General features: G+C 40.4%; 2 protein-coding genes across 2 annotated transcripts in view; one reads left to right on the forward strand and one right to left on the reverse strand.

Annotated features, from left to right (window-relative positions):
• Window positions 1-279: 279 nt before the first annotated feature.
• LOC115438517 (type-2 ice-structuring protein-like) overlaps window positions 280-18,386 on the reverse strand; it is a 78,320-nt gene continuing 60,213 nt past the window's right edge. The window contains exons 7-9 of the mRNA XM_030162180.1: window positions 1,802-1,933; window positions 1,600-1,711; window positions 280-368 (exon numbers count right to left, since the gene is read on the reverse strand). Of these exons, the coding sequence (XP_030018040.1) occupies window positions 301-368; window positions 1,600-1,711; window positions 1,802-1,933 (312 nt within the window). The 3' untranslated portion in view covers window positions 280-300. The remainder of the gene's footprint in view (window positions 369-1,599; window positions 1,712-1,801; window positions 1,934-18,386) is intronic.
• Window positions 12,706-17,104, forward strand: LOC115438520 (type-2 ice-structuring protein-like). Its single transcript, XM_030162183.1, has 5 exons — window positions 12,706-12,779; window positions 13,688-13,791; window positions 15,158-15,289; window positions 15,369-15,480; window positions 17,021-17,104. Exons 1-5 carry the CDS (start codon window positions 12,725-12,727, stop codon window positions 17,086-17,088), a joined length of 471 nt encoding a protein of 156 aa, XP_030018043.1. The 5' UTR covers window positions 12,706-12,724; the 3' UTR covers window positions 17,089-17,104.

An 18,386-nucleotide genomic window follows, 5' to 3' on the forward strand; every position in this document is an offset into this window, starting at 1 on the left:
AACAGCATACGTGTATGTAGGGCTGCTCTAAAATTAGCAAGTCAAGTCAATCCAAATTTCTGTTTGAGGGGCTATAGTTTTAATGACGACTCTGATCTGCTTGTTCCAATGCTTGACCTTTTTATTTCTGATTTCTGCTCATGATAACTTCATACAAAGAGCATTGTTTCCATGACACATTCAGAACAACAAAAGAGGAAGTCCAGGTCCTGGTTCCATCACATCTTGTGTTGTTGTTTGTGGACTAAAGCAGAGTGTGCAGACACTGTCATCTGTGTCTGAGTGTTGGCTCTGCAGCCTTTAGTGGTCGGTGCGACACATAGATGGGCGCATCTGATTACAGGCCACATCATTCCAGCAGTTACAGCCTGTAAACACAAGGAAAACACCAGAGTTTGACTCAAGTACTGCAGGTACAAACAAACCATTCACTATATGAAGCTTCAGACAAATACTGTTTGTTGTACTTGACTACATCTGTCAGACAGCTTCAGTGTCATTTCAGATGACTTTCAAATGATTTCTAAAATGTGATGATTTTACTGATTCTTTCAGAGCGAGAATTCAGACCTTTAACCTCCTCAGACCCAGGAAATGTCAGCGAAGTACAAGCTTTTTTGGTTTTTTATTCAATAAGTGCCTATATTGGAAACATCCTGATGCAACAGTTTTTTCAGATGCAGTTTTTAAAATTTTTATGGAATGTCCTTTGTGGTGGACAGTTTTCTTTTCTTTTTTTTGGATAAAGTTGTGAAACTCTTGTCCACAAATGTGGACAGAAAACCCATAGCTGGGTCTGAGGAGGTTAAAGGAATCGTTTGTAGGATTGTGTCCAAAAGTGGTTCTGCAATCACATTCAAAATACTGTCCAGTGTGGTATCCCCCCCCCTCCCCCCCCAGACTAGGGGTTTCCAGATCCAACAGGGTGAGCTCTCGGTGGCTCTTACCGGGCACTGAGACTACGGGCCCAGGCTGCAGAAGACCATGGGAGACCATCGGTCTTCAAATTCTTCTCTGCTTTCAGTCGTCTCCATGTTTCAAAACCATCTCCTATACATGTCCTAGTTTTGTTTCTCACTTTGTCACGACGTGTTTGGGAATAATAAGAGTCCTTTTAGGTTTAGTAAGGTCAGACATTTGTGATCAGAAATGTTCCCAGATGCAGCTCAGTGGAACTGCCAACCTGGACGAACAAACACTACTGACTGTGATTGGCAGATAGGTGATGGGCGGAGCATCAGAGTAAAAGACAAAATGACATCATAAACTTTAGTTGTGGGCTGACACTTAACTTTTCAAATGTGAATATTCTGGCTGGACTACTACTGTCAGTGAGATCACTACTGAAATGAACAGGATTCCTGTATGTCCAGTGACATTCAGGGCCATTTTATGATGATAACATAATTCTTACAGACAGCTCCTTTAACATGTAGTGCAGTATTTGCCCACAGTGTGGGATTAGTATTTCACACAAGTGGGTTTGTGTTCTAAGCACAGCTATAGATGAGGTTCAGAGTTTCCCGTATAGACACCGATGGTGCGATAGCTGAAAATCACACCATGGAATTAGTGGTTTGTGTCATGTTCACTACCCACTTGTCACACCGGTCTCTAAGCAGTTCTGGGTCCCATTCAGGTTGTTGGGTTCAGCTGGACACCAGTAGGTGAATTGGAAAACACTGCCATCACTCCACATCCAAGAACCTTCCTAGAAGACAGAAAAGAGTAGAGACCAACAGATGTGAGCCCTAACTGTCCCTGGATCAGTCACATGGTGCCTTTGGCAATAACCGATGACCTTGGAGCAGTCAGAGCCTCCGATCCACATGCCGACTCCTGCAGCGGCCGCAGGTTGGAGGGAATGGATGAACTGTAACTCAGCCTCTGAGTGGACTGAAGCCAGGTTTCCTTTGTGTTTCTGACAGTTTTTCTGCAGTGGAGATGGAGAGAGTGATTATGAATAAAGTCACTATTACGTGTTCAATAGTTAATTCTCCCAAAATGAAATAAAAATACAAAAGAAAAAAGAACAAGTCAGTTTCAGTTTCATTAATAACCAGACTAAGATGAAGATCCCAAGTCTCTGTTGTAAATTCAGCAGACCTGACTGAATCCAAACCCTCCCCATTACCTCAGCATCAGCCCATGACATTTCCTCTGCAACATAATGGAAACAGTGGTGGTCGAAATATTTCCATCCAAGTCTACAATGACGTCTGTTAGTTGCTGGAATGACATCATCTAAAATAGACAGAGGACTGTGAGAAATGGAACATCAAACATGCAGGAGGTTTCATTAAGACAGGAAGTCCTCCTCTTTTCTCTAAACATTCATTGATTTATTTCGACTCATTGGCTTTTATGGTTCAGCCTTTCACTTTACAACAAGTTTTCATGTTAAATGAATAAATTAATTCTATATGTTCTATCCGTAAACAGTGAAAGGTTGAAGGGTTAAAGGTTATCTCATTTTATTGTCCCTGGAGGAAAATTGGTTCTCTGCATTTTACCATCCTAACATTCACAGCATCTTACATTAGCATTAGCATTAGCACATTAGGAGCCATATGGTTCATCCTAACCATGAACAAAAATGTAAATGCTTCTTATCAGCAAGAATTTAAAGAACCTTTGCATCTTTGTATTTTTAGTGTTTTATTTATTTACTTATTTTATTTGAGGTACTGACTATTAAACACTGTAAAATTGGCTAAAATCATAGCCAGCAGAATATCTGCACCTTATCAGTGGATTCAGTGTAGAGTCTACAGTAAAAAGAAATGCAAAGATGAAGCTATTGTAGAACCTAAAATCAAGTTAGCTTCCTTTACCAGCATTTATTTAGTAGAAGAAAAGTGATCATTTTGTGTCAGCAGTGCCATATATTTAAAACTCTTAATAAAATAAGAAAAACTTTTCAAACTTTAACAAAAACAAATTCATGCTGTTCTATTCCACTACGTCCATAGAAAATACATTACACATCACCATGGATCATATTCTATAAATGTTGCATAACTTAAATATTATGTTGAGTGTGTCTCATATCTAACTGATGGTCATTATTGTTTTTATTTTATGTTTAGTCCAATAAGACAGACTTAAAAATCACAAAGTATTCAGCTCTAATAAACTCAAAGCCAAAGTCATGACATGTGTATAATCTGTCAGCATTCATCTGTACAAATACACACATCCTCACCATCAGCTGTGCTCAGAGCCACCAGAGCACACAGAAGAACAGACACAGTCAGCATGTTGATGATGAATGTGGTGGAGACGTTGAAGAGGACGGTTGAGCTTTCAAACACAGACACAGACAGGTGAGTGATGATGGTGAAAGCAGCTGAAGTGAGCAGAGAAGAGTTAGTGACAGCTGAGCAGAGGAAGGACAGAAGAAGAGTGGGATCCAACCTGCAGCAGGAGGAGTTCAGCTGGTGCTCTTCCTGTGTGGAGGTGCAGGACCAGACACTGAGCGGCTCTTATATACACTTACCGACCTCCACAAACACCATCACACCTTCAGGCACCAGTTTCATCATTTCATTTGATCTGTTCTGGTCAACAACTCAAAGGGCAGCCCGACCTACGCTGTTGGTTTCGTCAACATTTGAGTCCCTCACAGGAGCTGACCTCCTGCCAGTGCACTGATGCAATAGTCTGACTTACTTCTATACAGGTGGATAAAAAGTTGAATGTTCAGAGAAGTTCAGCCTCATGCAGATGTTAGAGATGGTAGGGTTTACACTGGGCCTGGAAGTGGATGATAAATGTCACCAATCACCACCTCAGCAGATAATGGCACCTGTTGCATCTGTATTCTCTTATATTTCCTGAAGTTGGAATGCTTCTGATCTGTGTGGGTGCGATCTTCTGTTTGGCTGAAACAAGGCTGTGAGTCTGTCTACATTATTCTAGAATCTGTGTGAAGTGGTGAATGATGCAGTTCTGTTTCAGCAGTACTGTCAGTCTGTGTTTCCTTCTGTGTTTTCAGGCCATTTTCTGCTCCTTCCATTATAGAATAGAATAGAATAGAATAGAATAGAATAGAATAGAATAGAATGCCTTTATTGTCATTATACATATGTACAACAAAATTATAAGAGACAACTCTCTGGTGGTGCGTAGTGCAGAAGTTTAAAGAAGAAAAGAAGTGTAGATATATATACAGTATAGAAACAGGCATGTCACCAACCAAGGAAACAGCAGAGCTAAGTATATATTGCACTTTGACCCTGGCTGAACACTATGACATGTGTTAAATATATGTCCTTTGTGAGGCATTGTCATTGCAGTGTGTTCAGTACCTGTATTGCACTTGGATAAAACGTACTGCTAAATCTGGAGGTGCGGGCCTGGATGGACCTGTACCTCCTCCCTGAGGGCAACAGTGAGAACAGGCTGTGTCCAGGATGTGAACCGTCGAGGGTGATGCTTCTGGCCCTGCGCAGACACCTGCTGTTATAGATGTCTGACAGAGAGGACAGTTGGACTCCTATGATGTTCTGAGCTGACTTCCTGACTCTTTCCAGAGCCTTCTTGTCAGCCTGAGAGCTGCTCCTATACCACACTAGGATGTTGTTGGTAAGGATGCTCTCCACAGAACATCTATAGAAGGACAGCAGCAGTTCCTGGGACAGGTTCACCCTTCTCAGTGACCTTAAAAAGTACAGCCGCTGCCGTACTTTTTTCACAAGGGCACTGGTGTTTCTGTCCCGTGTGAGGTCCTGAGAAATGTATGTACCCAGGAATCTGAAGACACTGACCCTCTCCACGGTGTCCCCTCGGATCAGAAGGGGAGGGGGATCCTCCCTCTTCCTCCTGAAGTCCAGCACCAACTCCTTTGTTTTGGAGGAGTTGAGTGCCAGATTATTAAGGGAACAGCAGGTAGTGAGGTTCAGGACCTCCTCTCTGTAGGCTGTTTCATCATTGCTGTGGATCAGCCCCACCACAGTAGTGTCATCTGCAGATTTGACAGGGATGTTGCTGTTGTGGATTGGTGCGCAGTCATGGGTGTACAAGATGTACAGCATGGGGCTGAGCACACAGCCCTGGGGGGCCCCAGTACTCACTGTCAGGACAGAAGAGTGATGAGGCCCCATCCTGACTGACTGCAGACGGTTGGTGAGAAAATCTCCGATCCATCTGCAGGTGTGCTCGCCAACACCCATTATTGGAATCATTATCATACAGCTACAGCAGGATGCACATGCCAAAACAGGACACTAAGACTACGCTTAGACAGCAGGTCGTCATGCACAATTTGGATTTTTTTGGTGAAATCCGTTTTGTGTGTGTGTGTGTGTGTGTGTGTGTGTGTGTGTGCTCGTTCATTTTAAACATTAAATACAACTTGTATCAGTTTTGAGTCTGAACTGAATGCGACCCTGAAGTGACCCACATGCACTAAAGAGGTCCTGATGGAATACATGACCACACACTGTGTTTACAGAAGGAACACTCCTGGAATGCAGAATTGGGATGTTTGTCACATTTCAATGACGTAAAGGTCGGATAAATGTGATCTGGCCGGTGGAAGCGGAGGTGGAGGCAGAGGTCTATGGCAGGCCAACTCTATCAGTATTCACCACTCCAACAACACATCTGGTCATTTAAACGCTGTAAAAATGGCGTCCAAACCACCAAAACACCGTAAAATGTGGCATACAAATATAAAACGCTGTAAAATGCGGTGTAAATTCTCACAAAAACGCTGTTTTTTATGCCGTCATGTGCTGTTTAAAGAGCGGCATAAAAAGTGGCCTGGGCCAGATTTGAACAAATCAGATTAGTGCCGTTCAAACTGTTTCTAACAGATCAGATACAGGTCACATAGTGGTAAAAAATCTGATTTGGGCCACGTTTGCCTGCAGTCTGAACGCAGCCTTAGTCAGGTGGAGGATAGTCCTATTCAACTGAAAACAGAACATGTCATTTTTGTTGACAAGTGTATGTCAGGTCTGTTTAATTTTGCATCTGGTTTAAGTGACAATGGTTTTCCACAGTACTTCAAACTCCTTCAGAAGCTGCTGTATTCATCACAGTAGGATGATGACGTAAACCTGCCTGAGGGTTTGAGGAACATTTAACAGTTGCTTCCATCCTTGACCTTTTCTCAAGATTTGGTCCTGCAGATGAAATGGTACCAACATTCATGAAATTATGTTGAGAGGTTTCCTTTGATTGACTCTGACACTGAGGAGTCATGACCCATCCTTACAAAGATGAGTGGTCTGATATTTTCTCAACCAGTATTTGTTTTAAAAAAAAAACAATCAATCCACACAACCTTTGCTTAACAGAATATTTCTGTAGAACACCCCTCAAAAAAGTGACTTTAACCTGTAAAGATGCAAACATCCACTGGAAACCTAAAGTATCTACTTATCTACAAATTTGAAGAACTGTTCATCCACTAATCCTATCAGTACATGTGAATAAATGGTGTAAAATATAGTTCTTCATCTTCTCATGGTCATCAGATATGACCCATTTGGACATTCAGAGGCTCCACAGTTACCATGGAAACACCGTCATCTTCTACAACATTCATTCATCAGTAAAAACCATGGAGTTGGATCAATGACAGTGGATGGAGTCACTCGGTTTCTGTTCAGTTATTGAAAGATTTGCTGAAAAAATTCTCTTTTTCTTCAGTTTTCTCAGTTTTCATATAATAACCTTGGAAATGACTGTGTGTTTTCATGAACATCTACATGATCAGCAAATTAAATTTAGGGGAAAATACATGACTTACAGTGAAAAATGCAAAATACAGAGGATAATATTGCAATAAATGGAGATAAATGACTTAAGAAAAGTTAAATAGAGAGAAACATTCATTTGGGAGCTGCCAGAAAAGTAGTACTGGGTCTTTATGGGTTAATGAATGCTGGAAACAGCACACACACACAGGCTTTAATCTGTCACAACATAAAGTCATACATTTAAGATACCTGAATAGTGGCATCTGTCATGTTAAGTGTATTCTTCATATTAGATTAAATATCACATCAGAGTAGATTAGAATAGATTCAATCAATATTTAGATCAACCACATTTGACCCCCCTAGTAAAAATATGAAACAGGTTTAGAATTTTGGTAAATATTGACACAATTGTAGAAGGTGTGTCTGTTAGATTTTTTCATTACATTTTTTTTTTTTTTTCAATTTCCTCTATATTAAATCTGGTGCTTTTATGGTTCAACAAATGACAGTGGCAATGAAAATGTGAGACGCACAAGACTGCAATGAGTGAATGAGACAATAACACTTCTACTGATGACACAACACAACAACAGCCATGAGTGATATTAAACAACAAAGTGTTGAAAATGTCCAGATTATGAAACCTGCTGGAACCTATCCCCATAAACCAAGGCTTTATCACAGCAGCCTGAATTAGATTCCTACTCAGGGTCCTGCCATTCCCCTCTTCTTTCTTCCCTCTCTCTTCCTGTCTCTGTCCACGTACACGACCAAATGGAGGCCAAATCCCCCAGAATTCATCTGAAAGGAAATAGCCATTATATTGTTGAATATATGAAGTAAACTTGTAGCTTGTGCTTGTGTTTTAGTCCATGAAATGTCCTTTTACATCTTGATGAGAGGCCCAACTGTACAGAGAAAATGACTCATACTGGTGTGGACTGGGCATAAGCCTTTGGTGAATTCTCCTTTTCAGTCCAGTCATGATCTTTCTCCTGTTGTTGATGATCCTGCTGGTTGTGGAATCTGATAGTGAGGAGTGTTACTTACAAGCTCCATCAAAGTTTCAGTCACATTTGGTCTCTGGTCCAACTTCAGCCATCGTAGTTGGAATGTTTATATTCACCAAGTCAAAAATCTAGCATGCAGTGAAAAAAATCTTTGTGCTTTTGACATTTAAATGAACAAATTACATGATTCTACTTTTTATTATGTTTGTGGTGCACCTTGTCTAGATGTGGGTTTGTATACTGTACAACTTGGTGGGGTTTGGTCAAACAAAGCAAAGTGCAGCTCTACCCACACTGATAGTTTAGAATCACAGAAGCTGAATACCTGCCAATGAAGCAGAGGACAAGAAACAGACTGGATTTGGATAGAAACCTGAATAAAAAGTTCAATGTTATAAGGGTTATCTCTCTCTCTCTCTCTCTCTCTCTCTCTCTCTCTCTCTCTCTCTCTTTCTGTCTGTCTCTCTCTCTCTCTCTCTCTCTCTCTCTCTCTCTCTGCTCTGCTGATCTCTGAATTAAACCTCGTAGCTGTAACTCCTTTCTTCTGAATGTATTCGTATAAATTCATAAACAGGAGTCTGGCTCCTCAGTCAGACTAAATGTGTGTATATGTGAGTCTGTCATCTGTCGAATCTCAAAGACATAATTGGTTTTCAAATGTCCATTCAGTTTGATTTTAACACTGTGAAGAATTGGGGAAAGTAGTTTTGTCTGATTTATTAAAAAAAAAAAAAATCTATTTTGTTAATTTGATGCTGAGATTTTTTAACATTAAATAAGTCAGTGTATAAAGGAGGAGGAAAGTGTTGAATTTTGATCAGGATTAGGATCATTTGAATCATTCTGATCAAATTAAAAATCATATACTAGACCGAAATTATGCCAGTGTGGGTTAAAAGTAATCATTACTTATGTTAATACTCTCAAAGAAAAAGAAAAAAAAACAAAAAACAAATACAAATAGCAAAAATTTCCCCACATCTACTTTTAAGATGAGTGGAATCATTCAGAGATAGTTTTGTGTTACTTTGAGTCATCTCATATGAGTTCTCCTAAATTGATCATTGAAAACTGTCCACATGATCCTGCAGAAATGACTGACAATGTTTAATATGTTATACATTTTGGATTTGTGTATGTATGTGTGTGTGTGTGTGTGTGTGTAGGTGTGTGTGTGTGTGTGTGTGTATGTAGGTGTGTGTGCGTGCGTGTGTGTGTGTGTGTGTGTGTATCTATGTATTTATTCATTTGTTGTGTGTCATGTAAAGATCTGGAGTACTTGTTCTTTGTCTGCTCAGTGGGTGTAGAGTAAACTCTACTATCTGATCAAATAGTTGCTCCGTTGCTCATGTTGACCCACAGGTAAATATTACAAACCCCGTTCCAGTGCTTCATGTGTTTATTTAACCATTAAACTACACAGTAAAAATACACACACAGTGTGTGTGTGTATTTTTTTTTTTTTTAATTTGTCCCATTCTCAATACAAACAGGTCCTGCAGTGTGCACCAGTACAGAGTGTTCATCAGCACTTTTTGTGCAGACTGCATCAGGCTGGTCCTGCACCTGCACCTTCTTCTTCCACAGCCAGGCCTATGGTTTCATAATGAGGTTTTGCATTGTCTTGGTGAAATATACATGGACATCACTTAAAAATAAATGGTCTTCAAGGCCAGATGCATGAATGTGAGTGGACTTTTCAGCATTCTTTGCCCTTTGTGCTCACCCAACCCGAGACCATGACAGACCCTGTCTTCTGGACTTGTCACTGGTTTGTTTGTTTGTTTGTTTATTTTTTTATTTCAAATATCAACATTTAAAACAAAAAAACAACAAAGAAAAACATAAATAAAATAGATTTGAAAATGAGTGGGATGCAGTTCCACTTGGATACTACTGCCTCCTTGACACATCTTCTTCTACTGACCACCAAGTCCCATGTCAGCTCCACAAAACAACTGAAAAAATCGTACACATATCAAAATAATAATAATAATGGATTGGATTTATATAGCGCCTTTCTAGACACCCAAAGCGCTTTACATTATTGACCCATTATTCATTCGCTCTCACATTCTCCCTCTGGTGGTGGTAAACTACATCTGTAGCCACAGCTACCCTGGGGCAGACTGACAGAAGCGTGGCTGCCACTTTGCGCCTACGGCCCCTCTGACCACCACCAAACATTCATACACCAGTGTGGGTGGCACTGGAGGCGAAGTGTCTTGCCCAAGGACACAACGGACTGACTAGGACAGAGCGGGATTCGAACCGCCAACCCTTCGGTTATTGGACAACCCACTCTACCAACTGAGCCATGGCCGCCCAAAATAGATTGGGTCCAAGCCTGTACAAAATGCAAACATTTTATATGTATCAAAAATGAATTCTGTACATGTCATAGCATCATTCTTAAAGCTCTCCATTACTTCCATATTATATATTACATTGTATATCTGAATACATTTTCCATAATCATGTAATATACTATACATTATATACATTGTGCAATAGCCCACTATGTTTGAATAGACTATATGTTAATGCACTGGTTTACAGTCTGTATGTCCCTGTACTTCTATGGTCCATATCTTGCAGTGTTTATTTCTCCCTACAGACCAGAGTGATTGATGTGAGTCCAGTCCATGTTCCCACTGAGTGCTGGTTCAGTCCAGATGCCTCACGGTGCCTTCACACCAGCCCTATTTAACCAAACTCTAGTTGGTTTACTCTCAAAGGGCCTGATTTACTAAAAGTTTGTGTGTAAAAACTTGACTGCGTATGCAAAAAACGTTGAAGCTAATCCACTAACAGGACGCACTGAGGGTTGCATCTCTCAAATGGACAAAATAGCTCACACAACCCATTTAGCGTATTTGGCTTGATGAATATGCAATATGGGCGTTTCTGCCAGAACACGCAAAATTACTGGCGTGAAATGTGACTTACCAAACCTATATTTAGTGCATCTGAAAGGCAGGTTTTAACTGACACAGCTTCACTGAAAACTGGCGACAATTGTTGTGGTGAGGATGCAGCATAGGTCCAACCAAAGACAACGCAGAGAACCAATCTGTTCTGCTCGCATCAACATTTTTGGAATGACGGAGGACAAAATACTACAGACGTACGTCGTAGCAGCAGTGCCACTGGAGAACTGCCAGATGAACCAGAGGATGATCTGGGTCCAGTCACAACAGGAGTCATGCAATACCTTCTATGACTAAACTCCTCCAACGATACATTTCCTTCATCTGGATCATTCCAGTCACTGTTGCTGGTGTATCCCAGAGCAGGTTTTACAGCATACTGTCTCCATGACGACAACCAGTAGCGCAAATCCTCATTTCAGTATGGAGGTGTCCAAGACTTTGCACCTGTTGTCATTTGCACAGGCAATCTTAGTTGATCACCTGTGACACTCAAATCAATAGCTTGCACTTTTTTAGAGCAAGTGAGCAAATTTGTTCCTGTTATTTGTGATCTTAGTAAATCAGGCCCAAAGTCTGCTTTGTTTGAGGAGGTGTGAATGCACAATCCAACTTACTGCAGATCAAAGATCCTGAAACTAAAAAAACGTAGGTCTGAGCCCCCTTTGACTGAACCAGACAACAACACCAGGCATTGTGGGTAAACACAACCTCCATGTTTTGTTTTCATCTGGCAGAAATAGAAAGTGCTCTGTTTGAACCAACAGATGAGGGAGCTTTCTTGTTCTTTGTTTGTCTTGTCATATGCTTCAGTATTTCTTGATGCAGCTCCACCACAAGAGTTAAAGGTTGGTTTTGTGCAGAGCAAAAGCAATCTGGGACCAGCTGAGTGTTGGAACCCCAACTGCATAAAGTCTGTGATCATCATTTACCATCAGATGGAATATATGTTGAAAAATAAACATCATAACTTAAACCTTTTTTCCAACTGTCCTTTTTCCACAAACTTTTGAAGCCTCCTCATAAGTATGGAAGCATAAAAACTACAACACTGACATTAACGCTCCGAGACAGGAATAAGTTTACACAGTACTAACACTATGGTTTATCTGAATACTTCTGTAATTGAATGTAAAAAAGGTTTTTCTAACCAAGTAACCAAAACAGACATACAGTACTATGTCAAAGTCCTGCCACAGTCCCACTAAATAGTGACTTTAACCTTTCCAACCCATTTCCTTCAGTTTTCTGTGTGCCTTTGAAGGCTGTGCACATATTCTGCTTATGCTAATGCTTTTCAAAAATATTTTATATTCTTGTGTCTGTTGAGGAAAATAATAAATGATCAAATATAGTAACTATGCTACTGTAATCCTATAGTATAGTCATTTATTGTGTATTCTTATTTTAATTCAAATCAAATTCATAATATCTCATACTTTTATATTATGGTCTGCTAACTGAAGACAAAGTATCAAGCTTTTTCAAATATCTTACATATCAAACTGATATGTTATTTATTTCATTTAATAAATGAAAAAAAAAAAGAATATAATAAAATAATAATAATAATAATAATAATAATAATAATAATAATAATAATAATAATAATAATAATACACAAACTGAAAAAAATTGGAATTGTAGATTAAACCAGCTTCACCCCCCAGTGTTAATGTGTAACCCAGACAGTTGCACCAGTGCAGGTCGACACCTACCATTTACTACAAACCAACAGCGTAGGAAGAGCTGCCCTTTGAGTTGTTGACTAGAACAGATCAAATAAAATGATTAAAGCAACACATGAGATGTGATGGTGTTTGTGGAGGTCGGTAAGTGTATATAAGAGCCGCTCAGTGTCTGGTCCTGCACCTCCACACAGGAAGAGCACCAGCTGAACTCCTCCTGCTGCAGGTTGGATCCCACTCTTCTTCTGTCCTTCCTCTGCTCAACTGTCACTAACTCTTCTCTGCTCACTTCAGCTGCTTTCACCATCATCACTCACCTGTCTGTGTCTGTGTTTGAAAGCTCAACCGTCCTCTTCAACGTCTCCACCACATTCATCATCAACATGCTGACTGTGTCTGTTCTTCTGTGTGCTCTGGTGGCTCTGAGCACAGCTGATGGTGAGGATGTGTTCAGGATTCACATAGAGAACACACACTAAAGAGTCTGACCTTAGACCAGCTGATGGTGAGGATGTGTTCAGGATTCACACAGAGAACACACACTAAAGAGTCTGACCTTAGACCAGCTGATGGTGAGGATGTGTGTTCAGGCTTCGTTTATTTAAGCCTCAAGAACAGGAAAACAGCCACGGTGTAAATGTACGCTGACAGACTGGACACATTTCAGATGAAAGTGGAAATCTACTGTTGGTCAGCTCAGTGTCTTTCTTTCTTTCTTTCTTTCTCTCTCTCTCTCTCTCTCTCTCTCTCTCTCCCTCCCTCTCTGTGACAAGACCCAGACCACAAACATTGGTCTTCAGACCAGTGTCGAGGCTCAGACCGGTCTCCAGAACTCCATCACTAGTGGACTGTGGAGGGCTGGCATTGGCCGTTGACAAATGATTCTATTCTTATACAATGGAACATGTTTTTAAAATAGATGCACCTGACTGCTTGTATTTGAAGAGGGCGCTTCATAAATAATGATACTATTCTGTGATGATGATGATTTTTGTACAAATCCCACGGAGACCACGATGTCAGAGACCAAGACAAGACCAAGTCCAAATGAGTTGAGTCCATCACAAGACTGAGAGCACAAAAAGCTGAACTGGAGAACTACATCACTACTGTGTGTGTGTGTGTGTGTGTGTGTGTGTGTGTGTGTGTGTGTGTGTGTGTGTGTGTGTGTGTGTGTGTGTGTGTGGCTGTCTGTCTGTCTGTCTGTCTGTCTGTCCTATTTTCAGTTACATTTTCACCTGTAATAACATTGTTTTTTTTACTGTGACTTTCTAACATGAAACAGATTTAATTTGGACATTTTTCATCACATTTCAAATGATCATCTTCTCTGTCTTTTTTTCTAGATGAAGCCACCAGGAGCCGACCTACTTGTGCAGAAGGTTGGAGTCCCTATGAGAAGGACTGCTTCCATTATTTTGAAGAAAAGATGCCTTGGGTTGATGCTGAGGTAATCAGGAGGATTTGGATTCAGATTTGGACATTCCACAATTATGGTTTTCATGTTCTTCAAATGACATGCATTCGATTTCAACAACATATGATATTTAACAGTTTTCTTCAGTTAATCTGTTGATAATGACTTGTGATATTAATCAAATTCAAACAAATGATCTACAACACCAAGAGATCTTCAGCCAAACTAACAAGCTCAGTATTTAATGAATGCTGCTTTCCCTAAGTACACACTGTGGCACTGCAAAAGCTACACTGTAAAATATGACTAGCTGATCTGACTGAATCGAATCTAGGAAAGCGGTTGTACTCAAAAAAGCCAAGTAAACATGATTATTAGTCTGAAGTTAAGTTCAGTTTACTTCATATCTACTAGTTTAATTTATTTAATTTATTTAAAAATATCAAGTATAATTAAACTGATCTTTGTAAGTATAAGCTACTTAAATAACTGAAGAAAGCACAACAAAGAATGATTAGTTTGCAGGGTTATTTTTTATTCAGACTAAATACCATGTCAGCAACACACACGTGTGTATTTTTATGCAGTTAGACAAGAACGATGGTAGAAAAGGAAGCGAAGGGAATAGGATATTTACATAACTTGGAATGACTCTGTATTTAGTTTTGGGTTTTTCTTTGACACAATCATGAGAGATGAGAGAGGAAGGCCTTCCACCAGGTAGATGCCAGAAAGTTGAGAACAAGTCGGATTTCCACACTAGAATGAGCAAGGCCACGTTGACTCATGGTGTTTGAAAATGGCTGCTCCAAGAACAGGTGTTCTGGATGATTCCACCTTCAACCACATTGTGGAAGAGCTTAAGCACACCTGTGGAGCCTGATTACTCTGGGAAACTTCAAGTAAGGAACCTAGACATGTGAGCAGCTCTTCAAATCAGTGTGTTTGTGCACGTTACAGCACAACACTGTAGCATGTGTCTGTTTACTTCTGGGGTTTATGACAATCCTAACGCTTCTTTCCGTCTAAAATGACCTTCCACGATGCCTCAGAAAACTTCAGCGCTCCTCTCCCGCTCACTGACACTCACTAACTAACTAAGCGCCTTGTGACAAACCTCCTTAAAGGTGCTTAAAGAAGAAAATTATACCACCAACTGGACTGGACTGAGACTCCAGAGGGTGTTCAAAACATGAACAGAAAGTTTCAAGTCCAGTTTTCTCAGATCAACTTCTTCAGAAGAAAATGAGTAAATATTCATTATACATGAGTTAAATTAACAAGATAGTGAGAAATAAGTCAAGTATGCTAATAGGATTTACACAACTACAAGTACTACCTTTTAAAGTGTAATCTGATCATACCCGTTGTTGTGTGTGTGTGTTCATCACCCCTACAGATGAACTGTCAGAAACACAATGGAAACCTGGCTTCAGTCCACAGTCAGGAAGAGCTGGACTTCATCCATTCCCTCGTACCTGTCAACTCTTCAGGAGTAGGCCTGTGGCTGGGAGGCTCCAACTGTCAGCAGGTAAAACAACATTCCCAAACTGTCTCATCCAGAGACACTTTCAGTTCAGATGGCTTTATTTCCACTCTTTATCTTGTAGGACGACACTTGGCTGTGGAAAGACGGCAGTGCTTTTAAATTCACCTTCTGGTGTCCAGAAGAACCAAACAACCTGTTTGGGCGCCAGCACTGTCTGCAGGCTGATCTTGGAGGTGTGTGGGGAACCTGATAACACAGCACAGCACTGTTTGAACCTTCATTTTATGAGCTGATGGAGGTTTGATTTGGTACAGCACAACTTGTCACCACATACTACATGGTACTGTTGGTCTGAGTCAGTTTTCAGGTAATAGATGGTATGCTGTTCTGAACAGAGCCTGTCATTTTTTCTGATCATTGTATATCATATCATACTAGAAGCACTCGGAGAGCGCAGATCTCCGCCAAGGCTGATCAGTGGCCCCCCCCCGTGGGCCCCCCCCCACCAAGGAGGTTATGTTTTTGCCAGGGTTTGTTTGTCTGTCTGTCTGTCCGTTAGTGTGCAACATAACTCAAAAAGTTATGGACAGATTTGATGAAATTTTCAGGGTTTGTTGGAAATGGGATAAGGAAGAAATGATTAAATTTTGGTGGTGATCGGGGGTGGGGGGGGCCCACGGGGGGGGTCACTGATCAGCCTTGGCGGAGGTCTGCGCTCTCCGAGTGCTTCTAGTTATTCCTGTGAAATCTGGATCATACTTCCTGGAACTCTGAGGTAGCTTGATATTTAAAATCACAAACTTGCTTCTGTGATTCATTTCTGCTTCATACAATCTCTGTTTCATGACCTTGTTTAATTGCAGTCTTCTTGTGCAGCTTCACTGAAATTTTATCTGAAAATGTAAATTTGGGAGACTGCTCTCATGAAATGCCATTGTATGTCATGCCAGTTCTTATGGCATTTGGCGTGCTATATGTACTCTATTTGATTGTGTGTCAATTTACGCCAAGATCTGTGGTAAAAATAACCCTAACCCTAATTCTAACCCTCAGTGCGTGGTATTTGACACATTGATTCAGGTTGGACAGGGGCTAATAACGGTGTGAACACACACGCGGAACGCTTATAATGCCTACAGAAAACACGCCAATTAAAAGTGGTGTGTTTATTTACGCAAGTCATGATATCAGGTTAAAACGTTTCTTTTAGGTGTCTGCTGGGCAGTAGGTGTCTCCTTATTCCCTAAAAGTCTAGTTGTGCAATAATAGCTTCAGGTTTCTACATCACACTTACCTCAGTTTATAAGTCAACATGTTTGAAGTAACATATAAAAACAAGAAAAGCACTCGGAGCGCAGACCTCCGCCAAGAGAGATCTGCCCCCCTCCCCAATCACCACCAACATTTAATCCTTTCTTCCTTGTGCCAGTATCAACATTTCTTGAATATTTCATGAAAATTCGTCCATAACTTTTGAGTTATCTTGCTAACAAATAAACAAACAAATAAACAAACAAACACACACACACACACACACACACACACAAAGCAAAGTGATCACAATACCTCCTAGCAGAGGTAAGAAAACAGGGGCCAAACACTGTAAATTGAAAAGGAACTAAAGCTGTTAGACAGTAGGAATCCTCTGGCAAAGTCCAACATTTAACCCAGTCCTTGCATAAAGGTACTAGGTGACACTGTGTCATTGTGTTGAATTTTCTTTGACAGGTTGATTTTTTTCTCCTTGACTGATGTTTTTTCTGCCGTTCACAGCTTTGAAGTGCTGGAATGATTTGCAGTGTGGTGTGACCCTCCCATCCGTGTGTCGCAGCGACCTTTAAAGGCTGTTGAATGAACGTACAGATGTGTTGCATCTACAGAACAGACCGGCAGCAGAGGATGTGACAGCGACTGTGTCTGTCTGCGTCAACAGCTTGAACTTACTTTGCTATGAGTAAACCACATAAATAAAAAGTTAAAATATCACAACAAATCTCAGAGTCTTTGTTAAAATCGCAGCTTCTCAAACATCTGAGTTAAATGCTGCTGTTGCACACTTTCCAGTTCAATATGAGCTCCTGACACGACTTTAAATGAGTTTATTTTGTCAGTTCTTTGCTTTAGCAGTTTGGTAGAGGCCCTTGCATGTCCTTGTAAATTGGAAAGAACATGATTAAGGGATTTTACAAACTCAGGTATGCACAAATCAGATCCTATGATGATGATGTAACACATTTGCATTAAAGACCTATTTTGTTTCCTCCACCTAAAGCCGCATTTCCACTACGTCAGTGGTTTCCAACATTTTTTGGCTCGTGACCCCATCACAAATTTCTGGCAACCTCAGACATTCAAAACGGAGACTTTTTTTTGGGCTAAAATTAATTTGTTTTTGATCATGTAATAATTTGCTATACTATGTTGCAAATAAACATTAATTTTAGATTACATTTAGTCTATATAATGTATATTATTATTATACAGAGGCAGAAAAGCCATGGGTAGACTACTGCACAAAGGGAGAATTATATTTTCTTTGGTCTGATATGTACAGTCAGTCCAGCTTGGATTTACAAGGCTGACAATTAATACTGAACAAACAAGAACTCAAACTATGAATTATGAAAGAGCTGCAGCATCTGAAACTGACCACAATGAACATTTGACAGATAAACAGAACCACAGCGCTTCAGTTTCACATTCACAGTTTGTCATGTCTGTTATGGATTGTTATTGTCTCTCTCAACTCACCATATATTTTTTATTGGTAAGTTTGTATTTTTTAATCAATTACAAGAAATTTCAGGTGACCCCATTTGAATTCCAGGCGACCCCACGTGGGGTCCTGAACCCAAGGTTAAAAAACACTGTGCTACGTGGTACCGGCTCAACTCGACTCGACTCTGGCTTTTTGTGTTTCCATTACATAAAAGTACCTGGAATCTGGTACCCGGTACTATTATTTTAGTGTCTGCTCAGTCGAGGTTCCAAAATGGGTGCAAAGATACTAAAATGTGACGTATAAACACTGCAGACCACTGATTGGTCAGGGAGCTGTCACTGTGTCATTTTTGTCATCAGTGCACAACCCCCCCCCCCCCCCCCCATTTTGAACAAACCAGATTCGGAAGTTGAGTGT

This window comes from Sphaeramia orbicularis, chromosome 18 (assembly GCF_902148855.1).
Source record: "Sphaeramia orbicularis chromosome 18, fSphaOr1.1, whole genome shotgun sequence".
Taxonomy (NCBI): Eukaryota; Metazoa; Chordata; class Actinopteri; order Kurtiformes; family Apogonidae; genus Sphaeramia; species Sphaeramia orbicularis.

What these genes read in the sequence shown, in the direction of transcription:
- LOC115438520 (XM_030162183.1), top strand. Translation starts at nt 12,725, where the DNA reads ATGCTGACTGTGTCTGTTCTTCTGTGTGCTCTGGTGGCTCTGAGCACA. An exon ending in GGCTCTGAGCACAGCTGATG is followed by an intron (nt 12,780 to 13,687) that starts GTGAGGATGTGT and finishes CTTTTTTTCTAG; the next exon opens with ATGAAGCCACCAGGAGCCGA. An exon ending in TCTGCAGGCTGATCTTGGAG is followed by an intron (nt 15,481 to 17,020) that starts GTGTGTGGGGAA and finishes TGCCGTTCACAG; the next exon opens with CTTTGAAGTGCTGGAATGAT.